The sequence below is a fragment of the Panthera uncia genome, chromosome E1, assembly GCF_023721935.1.
Source record: "Panthera uncia isolate 11264 chromosome E1, Puncia_PCG_1.0, whole genome shotgun sequence".
Taxonomy (NCBI): Eukaryota; Metazoa; Chordata; class Mammalia; order Carnivora; family Felidae; genus Panthera; species Panthera uncia.
In genome coordinates, this window is record NC_064814.1 from 16,893,581 (window position 1) to 16,916,410 (window position 22,830).

At 56.7% G+C, this 22,830-nt stretch overlaps 1 protein-coding gene across 1 annotated transcript in view; it reads right to left on the reverse strand.

Annotated features, from left to right (window-relative positions):
• SCN4A (sodium voltage-gated channel alpha subunit 4) overlaps window positions 1–22,282 on the reverse strand; it is a 28,517-nt gene extending 6,235 nt beyond the window's left edge. Inside the window, exons 1-18 of the mRNA XM_049636366.1 lie at window positions 21,925–22,282; window positions 21,716–21,834; window positions 21,488–21,577; window positions 21,086–21,214; window positions 20,521–20,612; window positions 18,639–18,935; window positions 17,717–17,780; window positions 17,334–17,475; window positions 16,344–16,553; window positions 15,576–15,729; window positions 13,453–13,691; window positions 11,537–11,710; window positions 10,445–10,801; window positions 4,931–5,419; window positions 2,917–3,049; window positions 2,116–2,270; window positions 1,411–1,584; window positions 1,164–1,286 (exon numbers count right to left, since the gene is read on the reverse strand). Coding sequence (XP_049492323.1) covers window positions 1,164–1,286; window positions 1,411–1,584; window positions 2,116–2,270; window positions 2,917–3,049; window positions 4,931–5,419; window positions 10,445–10,801; window positions 11,537–11,710; window positions 13,453–13,691; window positions 15,576–15,729; window positions 16,344–16,553; window positions 17,334–17,475; window positions 17,717–17,780; window positions 18,639–18,935; window positions 20,521–20,612; window positions 21,086–21,214; window positions 21,488–21,577; window positions 21,716–21,834; window positions 21,925–22,197 — 3,414 coding nt within the window. The 5' untranslated portion in view covers window positions 22,198–22,282. The remainder of the gene's footprint in view (window positions 1–1,163; window positions 1,287–1,410; window positions 1,585–2,115; window positions 2,271–2,916; window positions 3,050–4,930; window positions 5,420–10,444; window positions 10,802–11,536; window positions 11,711–13,452; window positions 13,692–15,575; window positions 15,730–16,343; window positions 16,554–17,333; window positions 17,476–17,716; window positions 17,781–18,638; window positions 18,936–20,520; window positions 20,613–21,085; window positions 21,215–21,487; window positions 21,578–21,715; window positions 21,835–21,924) is intronic.
• Window positions 22,283–22,830: the final 548 nt, after the last annotated feature.

Below are 22,830 nucleotides of genomic sequence, written 5' to 3' on the forward strand. Positions count from 1 at the left end.
TGGGCCAGGCCAGGGGGAGAAGTCTGCTGGGCTGTATGTTGGGGGTGGGGGTGGGTGATGGGGAACTGAAGAGTAGGGTTGGGGGTGCTGCTGGCCTAGTGGTTGAAGAGGGCTCTCTGCTTGGCTGGAGCCATCAGCCCAGAGTCAGGGCACTAGGCTTCTCTGGAAGCAGCCTGGCCACGGGTCACTAGGCAGGAGACAAACACTCCTTCCTCAGCCCCCATAGGAAACTCAGCCCCCGTGACCCGGCCCCCTGCTCATCTGCTCATAGCATCAGAGACACAGACACAGAAAAGAAGCCACTGGGGTCTTCAAAGCAGAAGGAACCTGAGACTGGAGCCCTGTGGCCAGGGCTGGCCACACAGGCCAACCTCACTATGTCAGGCCAGGCTAAATCTGAGAGCTGTCCTTTTTCAAGGAGAGGCTCTTTAGGACCTCCAGATAGAGTAGGTGGCACAAACCTGGTGATGCCTGGGGTAGCTCTATTCTTGGCTGCATGGCCATGGGGAGGCCATTTCCCCTTGGTGGGAAAGGATCCCTGGTTTTGGTGGGGTGGGGGTGGGGGTTGGGGAGGTGTCCAGCATTGGCCAGCCCCTAGCATGAACAGGAGGGAGTCACCTGGGCTGAGTGCACTGCTGGCCTACAACCAGCTGCTTCACAGAAGTTTGTCCCTCTGAGTGGGTTTTATTCCCAACAGACCTCTCTTGGCTGGGGAAATCCCATTTGTCTTGGCCAAACCCTGTATTTACTGTCACTTCTATTCTCAAGGGCCTGAGGGAAGGACGGGCAGGCACAAGCACCTGCCGGCTCATCCAGGTCTCAGAGCCCTGGCAGGCCCCAGTCTGAGGCTCAGAGGGACACCTATACACCCCAGACCTGCTTTCCTTCTTCTTCTCTCAGGCCTCGGTGCCCTCATGGCCCCTCCTGGGAGCTGATGCAGTCTCTGCTGCCTCCCAGTGATGGCAGAGATAAGCTACGGAGGGGCACTTGGGTGGTGTGGGATGTCTGGGGGCCCTCAAGTCTGGCCTTCAGCAGAGCCCAGAGCCCAAGGCCTCTCCTTCCCCAGTGGTGGCTGGAGTATAGACCTGCGCCCCCTTCACCTTGCCCTGCACTGGCTGCTCCCCCGATCCCTTGCCCTACTCAGAGTCCCCCTCAGTACCCACCCTCATGCCCTCAAATCGGGACAGCGCCCTCAGGGGACGCAGGGCTCGCAGCGTCCTCAGGGATTTGATGGGTCCCAGCTCCGAGTAGCCCAGCCAGTTGGCCACCAGGCTGATGATGGAGACCTGCAAAGGAAGGGTGGGGTGATCAGGAGGTGCAGAGCCTCCGAGTCAGGGCTCCCTAAGGTCCTTGGCCACAGGAATGCTTCTGGATCTGGCCGCGGGGCTGGGGGGTGGGGGGCACACTCACATCCACAATGAGGAAGTCAAGCCAGCACCAGGCATTGGTGAAGTACACCTTGAAGCCGTAGGCCACCCACTTGAGCAGCATTTCCAGGATGAAGATGTAGGTGAAAACCTTGTCGGCATACTCCAAGATGGTGCGGATGGTCCGCCGCTGCTCGATGTAAATGTCCTCGAAGGCCTGGGGGCCAGCACAGCCAGGGGTGGCCGGGGCGGGGGGCTGGGGCAACAGCCACGCGCCCCCCCCCAAACCTGCCCTATGCTGCTGCCTCCCAGCAGCACTGGGGGCCAGGCCAGGGGCAGGCTGCTGGCTTCTCGCAGACTCCCCGGGCCCACCGTGGGGGCAAGTGAGCTCTCCCACGGGAGGAGCCCTTCAGCTCCCCTTCCCCAGGGGCAACACTCAGTCATCTGCTCGGAGGGACTTCACAGTGCCACATCTTCAACCCTGGCCCCCTCCCCCCACCTCAACCTTCCCAGGGCCTTCCCGCCTCTGTGCTGGTTGGCACCTGTTGCTGGGGGTGCACTGGAGCTGGACCCCATCTGTCGCTATAAGAAAATTCACACATTCTACCTCATATCCTGCAACCACAGGTAGGTCATTTTAGGATTCTCTGGGGGCCCAGACTGCCCAGGTCTCGTCCCTCCCACGGTGTGGAAAGGAGGGAGCCCTGGGAGGTCCTCTGCCCATGCCCGTCCCCAGGGCCGTGCCTACCAAGGCCCCGCTGCTGAGCAGGATCATGAAGACAATGAAGGTCTCGAACCAGTTATGCTCGACGATCTTGAAGCAGGCCCTGCGGAGGGTCCACCACATCTTCCCGCGGCCCTGGGAGATGTCCACGTAGAGGAAAGGGCAGCGTTGCACACAGGCTGGAGGAGGGAAGGGGGCAAGGGCGCCATGTCACAGGACTGGGGGCGGCCTCTGGACGCACAATCAGCGTGTTCCCACCACCTTCCCAGGTGCAGCCGTCCTCATCTTCTCCGCCTCTCCCAAGCAGCCTTCAGGCTGCCCAGCCCAGCCCCAGTGTTTCTGCAGGGCTATCTCCTGAAGGGCTGGGCTGGGCAGGCCTCTCCCCGGATAAGGCCAAGGAGGAGACTGGTCTTAAAGCAGCCATTCCCAGGCACTTGCTTTGGGCCGGGTCACACTCAGAGCCCTGCGGGGATTCTGCAAGGCAGCCCTCAGGGGCTGCGTGTACTTGAGGTTCAGGGGATCAGGGGCTGGGAGGCATCCCAGGCTCTGACACCCCTCCCTGGGGTTGTATTCCCTCTGGGGTGTGTCAGAACAGGCGGCATCAGGTGGGGGGGTGGGGAAGGCTCTGCATGGTTTCTGTGATGCACAGAAGATGTCCTCCTGAGATGTCCTCAAGGGCACAATTGGCTGTGGCCAGGCCAGGGCTGTTGTCCACCACCACCCCCCCGCCCCAGGCCCCTGGCATGGCCTGTCCCTTCCAGGGGCTGCCGGGCTGGGGGAGGCACCAGGTGAGGTGGGGGTGCATGCACACAGGCTTGTCCTCACCCTCTGTGAAGCACTCCTCAGGCTGCTCCCCTTCGGGGTTCTCTTCAGCCTGCTCCTCGGGGTCTTCCTCGGGGGGCTTATAGTCGGCGGTGCTGCAGACGGAGGAGTTCCCATCGAGGGGCTGCGGTGGCTGCTGCAGGGGCCACAGGGTCACATGACCCCTGGGTCCTCCCACCAGGTGCGCGGAGGAGGTCAGGATGGGAGACCAGGAGGCAGAGGAGAAAGAGGGGGTGGAGCAGACCTACTCATTCATTCATCATTCTTTCATTCATTCATCCACTCAACCCTGGATTATAGAGCCAGCACTGCGGCCCTTGCAGAAGAACCACAGTGACCATGGCACTTAGATGTGGATCAGGGCAGGGCTGAGGCCTGGGAAGGGATGGTGAGGGCACAAGGAGGCAGGGGAGGGCCTCAGGTAAGGGAGGAGGCTGGAGACAAGCAGGCTGGGGGGTGGCTGAGCCAGGCTGGGGGTCCTAGGAGGCACAGGGTGGGATAGTAGAGGAATGAGAGGCCTGAAGGGACTTTTGAGGGAGCAAGAAAGGGGCCAGGATGGCACTGGGGCTGCCACAGCCTGCAGGTATGAAGGTCTAAGCCTTCCCATTCCCAGGGTCTGTTGGGCTGAGGAATCCAGAAAGAAAGGAAAACTCTCCTCAGCTGAAGCTCCAGCCTGGGGCCAAAGGAACCTGGGGGTGGGAGTGGGGGGTGGGGAGGCTGGTGCTCTGGCCTGGCCGGGGCTCTGCCACATCCTGCTGGCACTGTCCCAGGCCAGGCTCCTAGCCCTAGGCTCCCTCATCAAGGGGACCCCTTCATGGCTGGAGGTGAGGCCTCTGAAGGCCCCTGCAGGCAGTTTGGGGGGCAGTTCTGGATCCAGAATGGTGACCAGAAAATTACAGAGGTCCTTGTGCCCAGTTGACAGAAAGAGAAACTGAGGCAGACATTAGTTCACGCACTGAGTCATTTGTCCTGCCTGTGTGTCCCAGCTGCCACAATCCCCCTTGGAGCCATGCTTGCCCCTCTCAGAGTCCCCAGAGCCTTGGCCCTCCAAGCTCTCCAGCACTCCCCCACCCCCGCTCCTCAGACCGAGGTTGGTGCCACATTTCCCTGGGTATTTATAGCTTGGCAGGCATACGGCCCCCTGGTAAGACAGCATGCCACATATTTAGGGGGAATAAGGAGTCAAGAGCTTTTAGGGCAAAGTTCTTTCAGGCTCCAGTACCCAGCCAGGCCCAAGGCCGATAGGGTGGGGGTGGGCAGGGGGCTCTGCCCTAGCTGATCTGCTAGCCCTTCCCCTGCCAGGCGAGGGGAAGCCTGGGGGCTCAGAACCAGCTCCCCGGGGAGGTCCAGGCAAGGCCCTAGCCTCAGCCTGAGCTGCTGGGGCATGACTACCAGTCCCTCTGTCACCCCTGCAGGGGAGGGGCAGGAGGAAGGGGCATCTCCTGGGTGGGTGGGTCAAGGCTCCTGCTGAGGCTGTGCCCAGCCCTCTGCTCTCCTTATACCCAACCTGATTGGCCCCCAACCCCCTCCACCCCTCAGACCGCAGACCCAGCACTTTGGCCCACACTGGGAGATTGGGACTAGCCCCAGTGGGGACTAAACAGAAACACATGATAATGGCAAGGACTTCAAGCCCAGAGGGGGATTGAGAGAGGCCTCTGGGGTCCCAATCCTGGAGCTAAGGTGTCACAGGTAAGAACATCCTGTCCAAGAGCACCACCTGCTGGTGAGATGGGGCCCAGGTGGCATTGCAGAGCGAAGGGACACTAGGGAAGGCCCATCAGAATCACTGTATTGACAGCAGTAACAGCAGTCACCAGGCACAGAGAGCGTACCATGTGCTTTATACACAGCATCTCACCAAATGCTCACCGAGGTAGGTGCCATTACCCTCATTTTACAGATGGAGAAAGTGAGGCTCAGAGAAGAGTTGGGACTTGTCCAAGGTCACACAAAGTTTGAAGCCATATCTATCTCACCCCTGACCCCGTCAAGCCAGGCCCCGTGATGGGCTTACCTTGCCATCCTCAGGCTCTGAGAAAGTGTCAGTGTCCTCCTCCGTGGGCATCTCCAGGTCGGACTCCTCGGAGGCAATGGGCACGTGAATGGTCAGGTAGGGGTTGTTGATGAAGTTGAGGTGATCCAGCTCAATGCTGGGGGGAGAGCCGTCCACCAGGCCCACGTGGCTCAGGATGTGATTGTCCTTCTTCAGGTCCTTGTCATCCTGCTCGGGCGGCGGCTCCTTCTTCTCATCCTCTGAGGCACTCTCCCCAGCCTCCTCTGCCTCCCCGGCCTCCTCGGGCCCCCCGAGGCTGAGCATGATTTCCTTGGGGCTCAGGATCTTGCCGCGCAGCAGCCCCAGGAGAAAGGCTTTGGCAAAGCCGATGCCCCACTTGATGCGCCCAATGGCGATCTGCAGGTTGTTCATCTCACCGTCCTCATCTGAGGCTGCCAGGCTGTCGGCGCTGAAGGAGCTCAGCAGCAGCGCCAAGAAGAGGTTCAGGACCTGGGGGGCAGAGGTTGGAGGAAGCTCAGCTCAACCCCTGGGCCCGTGAGGGTGCCGCCTTCGGCCAGCCTGAGGGGCCTCAGGCCTCCAGATCAGAACGGCCACATGCTGGGCGTTTGAAAGAATATTACCTAATGGGATTCTCACAGCTGCTTGGGGAAGTGAGGAGTGTTACTATCTCCCCGCTTTGTAGATAAGGGAACTGAGGCCTAGGCGCACGAAAGGATTCCGTAAGACCATGGCAGAGGCAGGATTTGGGGAGGCCCACTGGGTGACAGGGACTCTTTCCATGATCCTGTCTTCTAACTCCACTGCTGGGGAATGCAGAACAAAGAACAGAGCTCATGTCTCTGAGTTTCCAGGACTTATTGAGACCCTGAATCTGTTGAGCCTTCTTTTTTCTGTCTGGTTTATTTATTTATTTATTTTTAATGTTTATTTACTTTTGAGAGACAGAGAGTCAGAGAGACAGAGTGGGGGTGGGGGAGGGGCAGAGAATCCGAAGCGGGTTCCAGGCTCCCAGCTGTCAGCACAGAGCCCAGCACAGGGCTTGAACCTGTGAACCGCGAGATCATGACCTGAGCCGAAGTCAGACGCTTAACTGCCTGAGCCACCCAGGCGCTCCTTTTTCCTGTCTGTTAATAGAGGCTGTGCTCCCTGGTGTTCATATCCCTGTACGCTATTGCTCTGGGAAGGGCATTTGACCTACTGTTATTCACCCCCTTCTCTTTCTTTGGGATTCCCTGCTCCATCTAATTTCCTTCCCATATTCCTATTGAAGGCCTTAAGAGGTGACTGGTCTACCCCTCTGGTCTCTAGCTTTATTTTTCAGGGACAGGCATGTGCTGAGTCTCTCCCACTGCGGTGTCGTGGCTCTCCAACCTAGTAGAGACAGACATTCGATCAGTGCCATGAATACAATGCAGTGGGTTTTCATGGCAGTAGAGATGGGGCTGCACAGGCTTTGAAACCATTCTGCTTGGGGTAAAACCCCAGTTTACTAGCTATGTGTCCTGAAGCAAATCATATCACTGCTCTGTACCTCGGTTTCCTCATCTGTATGATGGGGATGATTCCAGTGCCCACTTCCCGGCATTGTTGTCAGGATTAAAAGATCAATAGAGCACACAGTAGGCACTCAAAACTTGTTGGCTGTTATGCGTGCAATGACAGAAGGTACAAGGTACACAGAAGACTATGGTTAACTCTGAGGCCAGCTCAGCATATTATTAATAAGGAGACTGAGCCCAGAGTGGTGGAGTGACTTGCCCTACGACACACAACACAACCAGGACTAGACCCAGGCTTCCAGTCATTGCACATCTTTAGAGGACATCATTCGTTTAGGCTACAGTGTGAATGGTAACCTCAGAAGTTGCACAGTATGGTGGCCCTACCATCCACCACTCTATCCCCCCGCCCCCAGGGAATGAGGAGGAAGGTGAAGTTCAGCTGGGGTGGCAGGGCTGGGTCGTACCGGGGGCCTTGGGTCAGGGCTTGGTGTGTGAGTGGACACGAAAGAGTAGGGGAGCCTGTACATGTCCACATGCCACCCTTGACCAACTTCGCCATGCGTCTCTCACTGCCTGGCTTTCACCGGGTCCTCCAAGGTCTTTTTTTTTTATTTTTTTTTTATTTTTTTTTATTTTTGAGACAGAGAGAGACAGAGCATGAATGGGGGAGGGGCAGAGAGAGAGGGAGACACAGAATCGGAAGCAGGCTCCAGGCTCTGAGCCATCAGCCCAGAGCCCGACGCGGGGCTCGAACTCACGGACCGTGAGATCGTGACCTGAGCTGAAGTCGGACGCTTAACCGACTGAGCCACCCAGGCGCCCCTCCTCCAAGGTCTTTTTATCATTGCCTTAAAAATCATGTTAGGATAAGATCTTTAAAGTGCGTGCGTGTGTGCGTGTGTGTGTGTGTGTATACATATATAACTCTCTTGGGGAGAACATGCGAGGGGGATTCCTCCCCATCTCTATACTCCCTAGAGACTTTTCTGCTTTTGCCCCCAACCAAAATTTATTGGTCTTTCTTTCCCTTTGTCGGGGGGAAGCATCCAGTTGCCAGAAACACATCTGAGATGGGAATTAGCTGCTCTCTGGGTCAGCAGGGTTTGCACACGGCTCCTTCCTGGGACAGAAATAGCTGCCTCGGGCAAGGCGTGGGGAGGAGGGCTGGAGGGAAGGGGGATGGACACCATGTTCCCCCCAGGGGCTCTGAGGGGCGGGTTACCTATGACCTCGGTCATTTCCTCTTCTTCACAGTAACCCAGAGGAAGTGCTCAAGTGCCATGATGCAGGGGACATGGGTCCCCACACTCTCTGGCAGGATGCCGCAGTGTCCTCTGGCAGACATCACCTCCCATGAGACTGGGGGGGGGGGCAGTGGGCGGGGACAGTGCCGCCTCCCTGGGCCGCTCCACTCCCTCTGAGCAGAGTGAGAGAGCCACAGAGCTGGGCTGGAAAAGGGTATCAGTGGCGTGTGTGCATGTGTGTGTGTGCACGTGTGTGCGTGTGTGTGTGGTGGGGGTGAGAGTGACATGCACACAAAGGCAGTGCAGTGGTTCCAGACTCTGGAGCCACACTGCTTGGGTTCAAATCCTGTGCAGGTTCCTAGCTTACCTCCCTGAGCCTTTGCTTCCCCATCTACAAGACAGAGATAAAACAGCATGTCTCCATCGGGCGGTGGCGAGGATTTAGAGAGAAATACTCAGAAAGTGCTCAGAATGCTAGACAAATGTAAATAGAGGTCAGTCGTCACCGTTGTTATTGCTGGTATTGACACCGTCATTCTTACCACTGCTGCTATTACTGATGTTGTTGGCGTGACGTAGGCCCAGGTTCCAGTCTGGGCTCAGTTTCACACTAGCTGTGTGGTTCCAGGCTTGCCTCCTCGGAGCACAGCACCAACGTTACCTGCCTCCCAGGGTTGTGGAGAGCATTAGGGATAACGCATGTAAAGCCCTTTGTGCAGGGACCGGCACATGGTAGGAGCCTAATACTTGGGGGTGTGATGCCAACGGCGGGTACCTAAAACACCACTCCCTCTTCCCCCACAGGCCTGTAACATTTGGACTTCCCTGGCCTTGTAGACCATGCGCTTTGGTGAGCACTCATACCATCCTGTGAAATAGGTCATCACCATCATCGTCCCCATTTTCCAGATGAGAAAATCTGAGGCCAGAGAGAGGTTAAATAATTTGCTCAAGGTCTCCTAGTCAGTAAGTGGCAAAGCAGGGGCTTGGAATGTTTTTGAGTTTACACACTTTCAGACAGAAACCCACAGCAGACCCTTTTGGTCACCCTCGCCTCTTAAACTTACCTTCACAAACTTCTCAGACCCAGCTACCCCCTCCCCAATCCTGCCTCGAAGTTCTGATGGGGCATCTTCTGTCTCTCTGCAAGCCCTCGACAGCCAGCCTGGGTTCTCCTGCCTAGCTCTCCCTGGGGGCTCAGGACCTCGTCCCATGGTCTCTTCCCCAGTGGAGGTGACACCCCTCCCCATCGGTCTACCCCTGCCCCCAGACAGAGCTCAGCGATATCTGAGAAGCGCTGACCCAGCAGCCCAAGGATTCCTCAAGACTTTGCGGAACGTGGGGACTGGACGTGTGGCTTCCTACCCCGGTTGCCCAGGGCAGTGTCGGCTGCTGCAGGGGGCAGCCAGGCACTGCAGGGGGCAGCCAGGCACAGCAGTCCTGGCAGGAACACCACCCACCCCGACCAGGGGAGGAGTCGTGGGTGTCAGGACGAGGAGACACGCCTTCCCGGGCCCTACCACAGAAATGTTGGTCACAGCCCCCACCCTTGTGCCTCGTGGCCTCCTGCAGCTCCTCCTCTGCGCCAGCCCCACAGGCCAAGCCCTGAGCCACAGAAAGTGGCAGGATGGAGGCAGTTTATGCCATCTCTGGATTCTCCCTGCTCCCGGGTGATTCCAGGAACGGAGAGGGGTGAGCCGGTGGGAGAAGGACAGGAGGCCCAGAAGTTCTGGTGCCAACACTATGTGGCACCTTCCTGCACATTGTCACAGTCAAGCCTCTCAGCCTCCCCATGAGGTGCCCGCCATTTTTCTTCCATGTGAAGTCAGAGAAACCAGCTGACCAGAGAGCAGTAACTTATTCAAGGTCACACAGATGACAACGGAGCTGGGACTGGAGCGTGGGTCTGACTCCAGTTATCATGTTACTTTGTCCCAAACACTAAGTTTCAACAGTACTATTCACAGTGTGGTCTCTGCACCGGCAGCAGCCGCATTCGTTAGAAATGCAGATTCCCAGGCCCTGGCTCAGAGCTGCTGAATCACTCTGCAGGAGTGGGGCCAGGCATCTGGGTTTTAAGAAACTCCCAGGTGATCCTCAAGCAGGTCAAAATTAGAGAGCCACTGGGTTGGGGCGCCTGGGTGGCTCAGTCGGTTAAGCGTCCGACTTCAGCTCAGGTCATGATCTCACGGTCCGTGAGTTCGAGCCCCGCGTCGGGCTCTGTGCTGACGGCTCAGAGCCTGGAGCCTGTTTCAGATTCTGTGTCTCCCTCTCTCTCTGACCCTCCCCTGTTCATGCTCTGTCTCTCTCTGTCTCAAAAATAAATAAAAACGTTAAAAAATAAATAAATAAATAAATAAATAAATAAATAAAAGATATTTAGAGAGCCACTGGGTTAAACCATATAAAATTGCCTTCTTGGGTGGGAGAGGTAGGACACAGGCAAGTATTAGGGATTTCATACAGTGTGACCACATGGGGAAAAAAAGTCCTTGAAGGACAGCCCGATTAAAGGAAATAAAGCGTGGGGGCTGTTAAGAGTCTGACTCTTGATTTTGGCTCAGGTCATGACCTCACAGTTCATGAGTTCGAGCTCCATGTCGGGCTCTGTGCTGCCAGCGCAGAGCCTGCTTGGGATTCTCTTTCCCACTTTCTCTGCCTTTCCCCTGCTTGCTCTCTCAAAAATAAATTTAAAAAAAATAAAGGAAAAGGATATGTGTGGGTTTCCCGGGTGGGGGTGGGGGAGCCACCCAGTGGGTGTAACTCACCACTAGGTTGCCGATGACCATGACCATGAGGAAGACGGTGAGGCACATGGCCTGGCCGGCCACCTCCATGCAGTCCCACATGGTCTCGATCCACTCCCCGCACAGGATGCGGAAGACGATGAGGAAGGAGTGGAAGAAGTCATGCATGTGCCAGCGGGGCAGGCTACAGTCCGCGGCGATCTTGCACACACACTCCTTGTAGCTCTTGCCGAACAGCTGCATGCCCACGACGGCAAAGATGAACACGATGATGGCCAGCACCAGCGTCAGGTTGCCCAGCGCGCCCACTGAGTTGCCGATGATCTTGATGAGCATGTTCAGCGTTGGCCACGACTTGGCCAGCTTAAAGACACGCAGCTGCCGGGCAGGGGGAGGGCAGGGGACAATGAGGCCCAGGGACCCCCGGCCCAACCGGAGGGAGCTGCATCTTTAGGAGAAAGAACTCTCCCATGAGTGATCTGAGGCCTCAGTCTGCCTCTCTATTAAATGGGAATACTCCTATCCGATCACCTCATCCTCTTTATGTGTTCAAAAGAAAGAGTCCCTCATCTCTTAAAGATACAGACTGAAGTATTTACAAGTGACATTGTGTCAGGAGTTGCTTTCACCTACTTCCCCTCCCCCCCCCCCAGAAGTGGGGGATGGATGGAACATGAATGACAGAAGGTTAATGGCCATTGGAGTAGGTGACAGGTACACAGAGGTTCATTATACTCTATACGTTTGTGCATGAACGAAAGGCCCCATAATGAAGTTAAAAAAATACAGAAGCACTCCTATAGGGTGGTAGACAGGATACTAAATTGGACTCCCAATTCTACTACTGATGCTTCCTGAGTCCCAGGCTTCAGGTCTGCAATATGGTCCCTGCTCCACTGTCACCCAAGGTCACTAGGGGTCAGCTCCTGGGGCTGTCATTTCGGCCCCCGGCAGCCATCTGTGATAAGGGGGGTGCTCTCTTTCTCCCCATTTCTAGGAAGAGAGGTTCCCAGTGTTCTGAGAAGCACAAGTGGCTTCTTGGGGATCTCTCCTCTGACCCTCCTGGCACCGCCACCCCACCCCTCCTCAGCCTGGCCCCGGGGCCTCACGCACCAGCCGAAAGGAGCGGAGCACGGACAGTCCCTGCACGTTGGCCAGGCCCAGCTCCACCAGGCTGAGGGTGACGATGATACTGTCGAAGATGTTCCAGCCCTGCTGGAAGTACTCGTAGGGGTCCAGGGCGATGAGCTTCAGTACCATCTCTGCTGTGAAGATGCCTGTGAAAACCTGTGGGGTGGGGTGCCATCCGGGTCACAGAGCCTCAGGGAGCCCGGGGCCTTTGGAGTCTCCCCGTGACTTCCACCTCCTGGCAGAGCCCACGGGGCCTGAGGGGGGCGGTCCAGAGCCCTGAGTGGGGGGGGGGGGGCAGGCAGCGGAACCCACCGCCCACGTGTGTGTGTGGATGTGAGTGAAGAGTGCAATGGCTGGGCCACAGAGCAGAGACAGACCCGAACCCATGCACTTCTGGCCTTGTGACCATGGGCCAGTCACTTAACTTCTCGGGGCCGACCTCCACCACAGTACTTAGAACTCATAGAGCACTCTGTGGTTCACATCATGACCTCACTGGTGTGCCGCTCCCTACGCAGCTGGGAGTGACTGTCACTTGTCCCAGAGATGAGAACGTTGAGGGCTCAGAGAGAGAAACAGCAAGTGCTCGCTCCTGCCACCCATCCGGGAACGAGTCAGATCTCAAAGTCAGGTGTTGGGGTGCTTAGTTCAGTCTTCCTGTCTCTACACCCTACCCTCTCTACCCTGACTGGCAGGGGTCCCAGAACTCAGCAAATCTCAGTGGACTCAGAAGTCTACGGTAGGGGCCAAAAGGGGGCGAGGTCAGGGATCCATGGGAAGACCAGAGCTGCTCCCCACAAACCTGGCACAGGGGTGCACGGGCTGCCTAGCCTCTGAAAGCTCCCTGGGCATGGCCCCCTCCTGCCGGGCACCAGCTGCCCTGGTCCACAGCCTGCCTGTGCACATGCTGAGCCCCTCCCAGTAGCTGTCCCTGGCCGTGGCAGGTGCCCAGACGGCAGCAGAGTGTGGGCAGGGGGTGAGCAGGCAGCGGGCGAGGCCCATCACGCACACCCCAGCAGCTGCACGCCCAGAGCACGCCCTTGCCCCTCCAGCCCAGCCTGGCATGGCTGCCACAGGCATCTCCATGGGATAGAAGTGCCCGCCTCGCACAGGCTGGGAAGTCTAGGGTCTGATGCCCATGCCACCCACACAGTCCTCCTACTGCTGCTGGCCCCCAAATTTTATTCTCCCTGGGCTCCCCGCACCCTCAGGGTGGGGAGAACATCTTGCCCATCTGCCATCTGGAAAAATGTCTAAGGGAATTGGGAAGGGCGGGGCAGGGCTGGAGGATGAGGCGGCTTTTTCCCTTTGTCAGGCTCCACAGAGGCTGGAAACGAGGTGATAATGCTCCTAATGGGCAGGGATAAGCGGGCGGATCAGTGTGTGTCAACAATAGCAGGGCAGGAAAGGCCGGAGGGGAGCTGGCCTGACCATGCTGGAGAAATGGTAGTGGGCAGGGGGTTAGGGTTGGGCTACTATGCCCCGGGGCCTCATGGGCCTGGGTGCCCATGGCTATACGCCCCCACTTTCAGGTCTCTTGGTCCCTCTTAGGCCCACAACAACCTCTGAAAGTGGAGACCTGTCAACCATCCCCCCACCTCTGCCTCCAGGGCATGACCTAGACCCCAGATCCCCTGACTCTGGGTCTTAAAATGTCCAGCACTTCATCCCCACTCTCTCTGCCTGCAAATACCCTAAAACCCAAACTCCACGTCCCATGGATCACCCCATATATCTCCCTGTACATCAGCTCATGCCCCCCCTATGCTGGGAAAATGACCCTTGTATGCCCCCCAATAGTGCCACATATTTCCAAACAGCCCAGCTGGCCCCATAGGGCCCTGTGGCCCCTCTCCTGTCCTGCGTGGGAGAGATACCTCTCCCTCTCTCCTCCCTACCAGGTTGCCCACGGTGAGCACGTTGTCAAACTCCTCTGTCATGGGGTAATGCTCCATGGCCATGAAGAGGGTGTTGAGCACGATGCAGATGGTGATGCCCAGGTCCACAAAGGGGTCCATGACAATCAGGTGGATGATGTTCTTGAACTTCACCCATGGGGTGCAGCAGTTCCATATGAGCACTTTGTGGGCACACTTGTACCACCACGGTGGGCACTTCTGGTGGGCCTCTTCCAGCTCTGGGAACAGGGTAGAAACACACCTGATGAGGATCCCACCCATGTCCTCCTTCCCGGGCCTGTATCTTAGGTCCCACCTTCTAGGCCTGCCCCTTGAACTCCACCTCTCCAACCCATACCCTTCAGCCAGGCCTACACCAAGCCCCTCTCTCAGCCAGTCACCCTCAAGACCTGCCCCTGCAGGCCCCGCCCACGGGGTCCAACCCCCAAAGCCCAGCCCATTTGCTCTGGCCCTGAAAACTCCACCCCTTTAGCCAGGCTTGTCTGAAGCCCCTTCTCTTAAGGCTCCACCTGCAGCTGCTCCTTCTCAGGGCACCCACCGCACAAAGCCTGCCCCTCAATGACTCTCACTCCCTGACGGAGGTCTGGAGCTGTGATCTCTGGCTGGGCGCGAGGGTCCCTAGGGAGAGGTGGGAGGCCACTGTAGAGGGCTGGGTCCCATTCCACCTGCTGCTGGCCAGGGCCACTCAGGAGCAGACCGAGGTTCCCCCTGAGGGCTCTCCCTCCCATTCCCAGTAAAGCTGACACCACCAGAGTGTCTCCAGCCAGTCTGTCCTTTCCCACCACAGTGGCTTTCTGGAATCACTGTCTATTCTTGCCACCTTAGCACTAGAACGCTGTTAGGCCCATGGATAAAGCTGCCCTTCCTCCTGGCCTTCAAGGCCTCTGTTGCCTGTGGGTGTCCTCAGCCTAGGCATGCTGTCACTTCGTTACCACCAGAAGTTTATGAGCCAATAAACTTGTAGATGAGGAAAGGGGACTGGAGGGGGGGCAGTCCCATGGGGACCTGGGTTTGACAGTATGACTGGGACACCCCAGGGAATTAGCAGGGAATTGGACCTCTCAAAGGCTGCAGATTCTAGTCTGATGGTAACATCCCTACCCCCAAGCTGGGTGCTTAGGGCAGGTGCCTCAAACAATGTCTGACACCCAAAACTTCTCGCAAGGGTCCCAGCAAGGGCAGTGTTGAGTGATCTCCTCAGCTAGTGATGCTGAGCATCTCCTGGGGCATTCTCTGACAGAGCACAGATTCCTGGATGCCTGTCACACAAAATCAGGTGAGATGGTGCCCTCCAGAGGTCTGCAAAGTTCTCGGCCCTCCAAGTCCTTCCTGGCACAAGGAAGGGGAGGGGGACATGGGAAGGGGACCAGATCTCTTCTTTGTCAGATTTCCTTTATTCTTCCTTCTCTTGCTTCCTCCTTCCCTTCCCTTCACTCCCTCCCCTTTTCCCTCCCTCCCCCCTTTCCTTTCATCTATCCATACACTTATGTCTCTTCCCATTCATTAACCTTTCAGCCCATCCATATATCTATTCATCCATCCATCCATCCATCTGCCCACCCACCTATCCAAACACCCATCCACCCATCCATCCAACTTTCCATCCATCATCCATCCATCCATCTATCCATGTTGTGTCTATCCACCCTGCCCTTGTTACCGTATCCTGTTCTTTCCCTGAGACTTATAAGGGCAGTACAGGGATTTAGTATGGAGAATCTGTGACTCTACCCAGGCAGAGTTTGATCTTTGACCTTTAACTTTCACCCAGAAGACACCGAGGAGCAGGGTTTCCGATTAGCAGAACACTGGGCCTTGCTGGTTAGTATTATTATCCTGTCCTTCCCCATTGCCTTGGCAGCCCCCCAGGCTCTCCTGGAAAGCCCCAGTTCCCACAGCAGCCTGGCATTGCAGTCAGGACTGGGCCAAGCTAAGCCAGCACTATATTTATCACAGCCATTTCTTCCACACCTGTATAAAGTACTGTCCTCCCAATGCTGGGCCCAGCCAGGTCCCCAAGTGCACCCCCCTACCAGGAGCCCGAGTGGCCTGATGGGCAGGACAGGCAGAACAGGATGTCTACAGGGGTGTTGAGCACTCACCTTCCATAGCATCAGAGATACCGCTGTCTGCGCTGCAGCTCTGCCTTGGAGGCCCCTTCTCCACCGGTGATGTGTCTAGGCTGCCATTGCAGTCTTTACCATGGGCTGGGTCCCCATGTGCCTCTCCGCCTTCCAGAGCCTGGGCGGCCTTGGCCTGTGGGTCAGCAAGGGTGGCGTGCATGGAGTCCATCTCTGAGCCCAGTGGATGGACTGACTCTCAGAGTTTCTTTCCAAGTGCTTTAGGATGGGGGCCCCTCTTCTTTTCCTGCACTGAGCCCGGTGCAGTTTGGGGGGCAATCTCTGCGGCAGTGGGGCTGACAGGGTAGGGGCCAAAGTGACTGAAGACCTTCATCCCCAAAGACCCTCCATTCTCTGAAGCTTTGACTGACCCCACACTTGATGAGATGGTAAGAAATGGGCAGCTGCTCCCTGGGGCCTCATCAGGACCCACCTCTCCCTCAGCACAGACCCATTTCCTGCCCCAAAAGAATCACAAAACCGTAGATATTTGAGCTGGAAGGCTACTTCAGGTTTAACTGCTCCAGATCCCTGTTGTTTATGGGGAAACAGAGGCACAAAGCTGCAAACTACTCTTTCTACTGCCTAGACCTCCCATCCCACCAAAGCCCCCAGCCTGGGGCCTAGCGCTCGCCCTGCCTTGCAGCCTCTACCCCATGACTCTCCCTCACCCTCTGCCTGCCCGGGAGAACCCAGGCTGAGGGGCAGGGAGCTCCCTGGATCCTCGGCCTCCTCTCCCTGAGTTCAGACCTTCTCCAGCTCCTCCTGCTGCTTTTTGAATTTCTCCAGCATCTGCTGAAACTCTTCTTCTTTCTCCTGATCCTCAGCCAGGGTGGCCTCGTTCTGCTCTGCATATGCCATGGCCACCACTGCCAGGATCAGATTGATGAGGTAGAAGGAGCCCAGGAAAATGATGACCACGAAGAAGATCATGTAGGTCTTCCCAGCTGCTCGGAGGGTCTAAGAGGTGGGGGGAGGAAGAGAGGGGGTGTCACATGGTACCCTGCCGGATTTCACCCACCACCCCTCTCCACATACCCATTGCCCAGATAGGTAAACAGGTCCCTCACAGAGCCTGGCGATTTGAGGACCTTGAGGCAGGGTATGGTCATCTTTGGCAGGCTAAGCCACATTCTGGGGAGCTTCAAAATATATACTTGGGATCCAGACTTCCCTGGTCTCCTGGCTCAGAGATCCCTGAGGACCTGAGATAGACATCTTGAGATCAGAGAGCCAGGATTTAAAAAATGGTGAACATGAGCTTTGGGGTCCGTTGAATCCTACAGTTCTACAGTTCCTGGCAGCTAGTAAGAGCTCAACAAATAGTAGTTGTCATTATTACTATCATTAATATCGTCAGTGTTAGAAACATTATCAGTGGCCAGAAGGCATTGTTGCTCTAGACTCAACCTGCCTTCCATGCAAACAGTAGAAGCTAAATAACTGTGTAAGAGCAGAGTTGAATTTCTAAGCGGCCCGACTGCTTCCTGTGAGGCCTGGGGGTCTGTGCCAGGCCCAGATCTCAGTACTTAAGGCAAAACTGGTAAAGGGAGAAAAGGCTGTGGCTCGGATGTGGCTGGGTCCCCAGTGTCAGAGGGCTCCAAGAACCTGTGTGTAGGGGCACTGAGGGGAGTCTCAGGGAGGAGGTGGCCTTGCTCTGGGTCCCGCCAAGCCCTGAGAAGACTGTAGGGATGGGAGAGGTGGCCGTAGGGCTGAGAGGCAGGGTGGGGGCAGTTGTACCAGCTGGAAGAGGTTCTCCCAATAATCCTGTGTCATGAGGCGGAAGAGAGCCAGGAAGGCCCAGCTGAAGGTGTCATAGCTGGTGTAGCCATAGTTGGGGTTCCGCCCAGCCTTGATACACTCGTAACCCTCGGGGCAGTGCCTGGGGATAAAATGGGGTGCTGGCTTTAGGGAGGGAAGAGAATACCAGCTGAGGGACAGATGGGGGAGCCCAAGGGGAAAAAAATCCTATAGTTCTGTCTGTATCCCCCAAACAGGGAAGTGTTTCAGTCATGTCCATGGGTCTTCCTCAAATTCCCATCACCCCCACGTTCCTGTCCCTAATCAGCTCCCATCTTCCAACACCCCTGGAACAGTTTTTCCCACTCCCCAGTATCACTCACCCAGCATCACTGCTGTTCCCACAAAGCAGGGCGTCATTGGCACCCTCCAGGAAATAGAAGTTCCCTTTGGGAGTCAGAGGCCACAAAGGAAACATGTCACCCACGTGGACACACTGTGGACACATGCACCCATTGCACTCCTGTGGACACATCTGTGTGGACCACATACACCAAATGGATGCTCTCTGGGTGCCCCTCCCCCTCCTTTAAGGTCTCTGGGTAGATGCACTATAGGGATCTCGGCCGCAAGCAGTCAGCTCAGTGCCCTGCTGTGGTTGTGGCTGGGCAGTCGGGATACAGCAGGGGCACAGAGAGGCGGCAGGATCATACATGCAATGCGCATGCCTGGGGCCACCACGCACCTGAGCAGGGCCCCTGACTGAGGGGTGAGCAGGCCGGGGGGGGGGGGGGGGGGGAGCTAGAATCCAGGGGCCAGATTGAAGAAGGGGTACCTTTCTCTAATTTGCTAGAAGGCATTGTGTAGACTAAGTGTGGCTGGCGAGACTGTGTGGCTTGCGCGTGTGTGCCCGTGAAGTATGGCATGTGAATAGGCGAGCGTGCGGGTGCCTGGTGGTGACCCTGCCAGGGTGCCAGCACATAGTGTTATGGAGGAAAACAAGGAACGTGTAGGTTAGGGAATACGGACTATGGGCTGCTGCTTTTCATAGCAGAAGCTTTAGGATTTTCAGAGCAATTGGTCATTTATTGTCACGCTCACCCTTTGAGAAAGGTATTGTTGCCTCAGTTTCATAGGGGAGGGTACTGAGGGTTAGGGAGACCGAGGGACGTGTCAGCGGATACCCAAGCTGGTAAGTGATGGATTTAAGCTCAGGTCTCCCCTGCTGCTTATCTCACAAGGGGCTGCCCTAGGGGCTGGGGCAGATCCCACCGGCCTTCCCCCTCCCCCCCCCCCCTTCCTTACCTTCATCATTGATGTAGGCGTCCCAGTCAAAGGTATAGTTGCTGGCCCAGCTCTCGTGGCCGGTCCACGTCTCATTACCATACCACGTCTCATTACCATACCACGTATCGTTGCCGTACCACGTGGTGTTGGTGTCGTTGAAGGGTGGGGGCCAGCGCACGCACTTCTGCCGCAGGTTTCCCATAAAGAGCTGCAGCCCGACCAGGGCGAAGACACTCAGGCAGAAGACAGTGAGGATCATCACATCCGACAGCTTTTTCACCGACTGGATCAGGGCCCCCACGATCGTCTTCAGCCCTGACCATAGGGAGGAGGGTAAGAGAAGGGGGTGGGTGGGGTGATAACTCACTCCGCTATCCTCTGGAGCCTCTGCCTACTGCATCTCTCCTTCAAGGCGTGAGTTACTAGGGGCACCACTTCCTTGAAGCCTTCCCAGATTAACCCCACCCTCCTCCGATCACATCCTTGATGTGGAGCCTTCGAATGGCCACAGGGCCTCGGCCACCAGAAGAATGCACTTTACATAAGGACTTTCCAGGCTGTTGCCTGACTCGTAGAGTAACACACGGGCACACGGTGGAGTTGCATGAATGTCACTAGGTCAACACTCCCAAAGTGTGTTCTACACAACACTGATCTCCCAAGCTGTGCCCTTAAAAGAAGGGGTTCAATCATGTTTGGGAAGGGCTCAGCTCTAGATTCTGCTCTTGGAGAGTCACTGTAAATTATCCCATCAAAGGCTCTGACAAGTCCTACAGAAACAAGCGAAAACTTTAATACCATGTTTCCTTAACTTACTTAACAGAACCCCCTTTCTTTTTTCATTTTTTAAATGTTTGTTTATTTTTGAGAGTGTGAACAAGAGTGAGTGGGGGAGGGCCAGAGAGAGAGGGAGACAGAGGATCTGAAGCAGGCTCTGTGCTGAGAGCCGAGAGAGTGATGTGGGGCTCGAACTCACGACCTGGGAGATCATGACCTGAGCCGAAGTCGGACCCTCAACCACTGAGCCACTCAGGTGCCCCAGAACCCCTTTTCTTATTAACATCTAAGGAACAGCAGGATTCACTCTGAGAAGCTCTAGACTGAGTTGGAGATAATAATATATATCTATAATATAGATATAATATATATCTATATATAATAATATCTATGTATAATAATAATAACATCTCCAAACCTGCCTCTTTGGGCAAAGGCATAAAACATCTTACAGAATTCCAGGGACAGATTCCCATCATTTATAGAAGAGCCATAACTTCTTTGGGCCTAATCAGAGTGTCTCTCGCTTCCATATTAGTTCATTTCCTTATCTTAGCCTGTTGGGAAAACAGGTGCTCAACCGCCCTCTTATCAAAACACTCTGAGCTCTGAGGATGCTGGAAGCTGGCGTCGAGGAAAGGCACGGTGGCTTCCCTCGGTGGCCAGCGAGCAGTATGGCCTTTGGTAGGCACTTCCCCTCCCAGGGTCTCTCAGGGTCTCACCTTCCTCAGCCACAGTTTGAGGGGGTTGGACTAGGGGAGAACATGCCCATGTAACCCTCCTAACAACCCAATGAGTGGTGCCATTATTATCCATATTTTACAGGGGAGGAAACTGAGGCATAGACAGGTGAAACCACTTGCGTAAAGCCCAAGTTAGCTAGTGAGACTTGAGCTCAGGCAGTCTGGCTCAGAGTCTGTGCTGGGCTTCCTCTCCAGTGCCCATCTTCCAGCCTCTGGCCCCTTCTCTTCCCTGGCAGTGGGGGCCTCCCTGTGTATCCAGGTTTTGGTGTGAGAGTGTTATGACCCTAGGTCAGCCTCCTGGAGCTGTGTGTCACGTTCCAGGCCTGGGCATGGGGCGAGGCCTGCTGGCCCAGGCAGGGGGTCCCCCAGCTCCCCAGTACCTGGGATGACTGTGATGGTTTTCAGGGCCCGCAGCACCCGGAAGGTTCTCAGGGCTGAGATATTGCCCAAGTCCACAAACTCTGTCAGGTACCTGGGCAGGGGGGATGAGGTGAAGGCTGTGTCAGAGTCAGAAGTGGGTGTTAGGGCAGAAATCGCAGCTTCTCCAGGCCCAGAATGAGGATTCCCATGGAATCTTTGTGGTTGGGTTACCACAGGGGTTGGGGGAAAGGCCAGGTCAGACACCCCAAGGTTCCTGTTGGGGCCCGAGAGCTGGGAAAGACAGTGCAGGAACTTTGCTGGGCATAGCCCAGCTGTCCCAGTGTTGGAGGGCCTGTGGGACTGGGGTCCAGGGCTGCCATGTGTGTTTGCACATGCGCTGGGAGAGCCTCCAAGCCAGACTCCAGAAATGGCAGCTCCTGGAATTGGACAGCTCACTGCACACTTGCCTGTGATCCCCACGGTTCACCCCACCCAAAGGGTCAGCCCACTCAGCTGCCCTCTTTGAAGCCTGGCCCCCTCCCCTCCCCCTTCTCAGCCTTGGGACGCCCTCTGGGCCCCGCTCACGCCATCATGATGACACTGAAGTCCAGCCAGTTCCAGGGGTCCCGGAGGAATGTGAAGTCGTCAATGCAGAAGCCTCGGGCCAGCATCTTGATGAGGGACTCAAAGGTATAGATCCCTGTGAATGTGTACCTGGTGGGGAGAGGGCAGGCAGGGGCAGGTGTGGCAAGGACAGACCTCCCAGGAGGGAGGTCACAAAAAAGAAATATGCCACCCAGGGGGTTGAGGATATTGGTGAGAGGGACAATGTGCACCACCCTTACGGTGTTGATGGGGTGACAGTTACAGAGTGTGTGTCTTCCTGGAAGACAAGAGCAGTATCCTCAAAGTACAGCCCCCCGGGGTGAGCTGTGTCCCAAGCCTGGGGTTGGGGGGGGCGGGTACTCCGAGAAGGGGAAGACTTACTCCACATGCTTGGACCAGGAAGGCGGGTCGCTCATGGTCATGAATACACAGTTCGTCAGGATGGTGATCATGATGAACATGCTGAACAGCGTCAGGGGGAGGGTCAAGGAAAGTGAGGGAGCAGGTGGGGAGGGGAGGTGGACGGAGGGCCTCCTCACCCACAGCACCTGGCTTTGCCCATCCCCAACCCCTTCGTGCCCCTGCTCTCGCTCCATTTGGGCAGGATATGAGTGAATGAGCACCCTGATGGCACCACGTCTGATGATGCTGAAAGGGCTCAGCATGTAGAGAGCTGGTGTAGCGGAGAAGCGAAAGATGGCCTTGCCCTTGTTAAGCACGATGAAGGTCTGAGGCAGAGAGAGAGCTGTGAGCTGTACGGACAGGCAGACAGACGGATGATGGACAGACGGGTAGAGGGAACCCTCCTAGGCCCAGACCTTCTTGTCGCTGTAGTAGGGGTCCAGGTCCTCCAGGGGGATGCCGATGACCTCCGGTGGGGGGTCCCCATAAATAAGGGGCAGGCTCTTGCCAGCCTCCAGGTCGCTGCGTGGCTTCCTTTCAGGCTCCTCAATCTCCATCTGCTTGTTCCGCTGCTGCCGGGCCTCCTCCTCCACTGCCCGGCGTTCTATGGCTGCCAGGGACTCCCGGGTGAAGGGGCGCAGGCTCTCAGGGCCCAGAGGCACCAGAGTGGGCAGAGATGAGCTGGCCATCCTCGCATCCTGGGCTCAGCGGCCAGGAGGGTGGCAGGTAGCCAGGAAAGCTGCTGTGCGCAGCCCCCCGGGGAACTGGGCGGCTACCCCGCCCTGGGCCTGCTGTCCGCTACTCACCTCCTGCCTGCCCCGGAGGCCAGGCCGGAGAGGTCGGTGTGCAAGCCTTGTCGGGACTGGGAGATGCACCTGCAAGGCCTGGGTGCTGCTGCCGCACAGGTGCTGGACGTAAGCGCATCACCCCCAGCCCTGCACCACACTCTCCCCAGCAGGGGGTTGGCTGCCCTCGGGACTGACAGCAGACCAACCTCTTCGGTCTTGAGGACTTGGGGCCAATGCCCCAGTGCCCTCAACCACTTCCTGGGTCCACGCTCCGGAACTGAGTGGCTTCAGCCTATGGGGACAGAGAGAACCACAGCTGGCCATGCTTAAGAGTGGCCTCTATTGTGTAGGGAGGTGGAAAGGAGTCAGATGTGAATGTGCAGGTGGGCCCAGAGGATGCACCAAGATGAAGGGCCTGTTTGGGAGGAGCCTAAAGCAGGAAGGGCACATGAATTTCATCTTGAGGGCTGACCTGGATCAGCTGCTATTGGCTGCCTGGAGATGCGGGCAGATACCATCGAGGTTGCGGCCAGA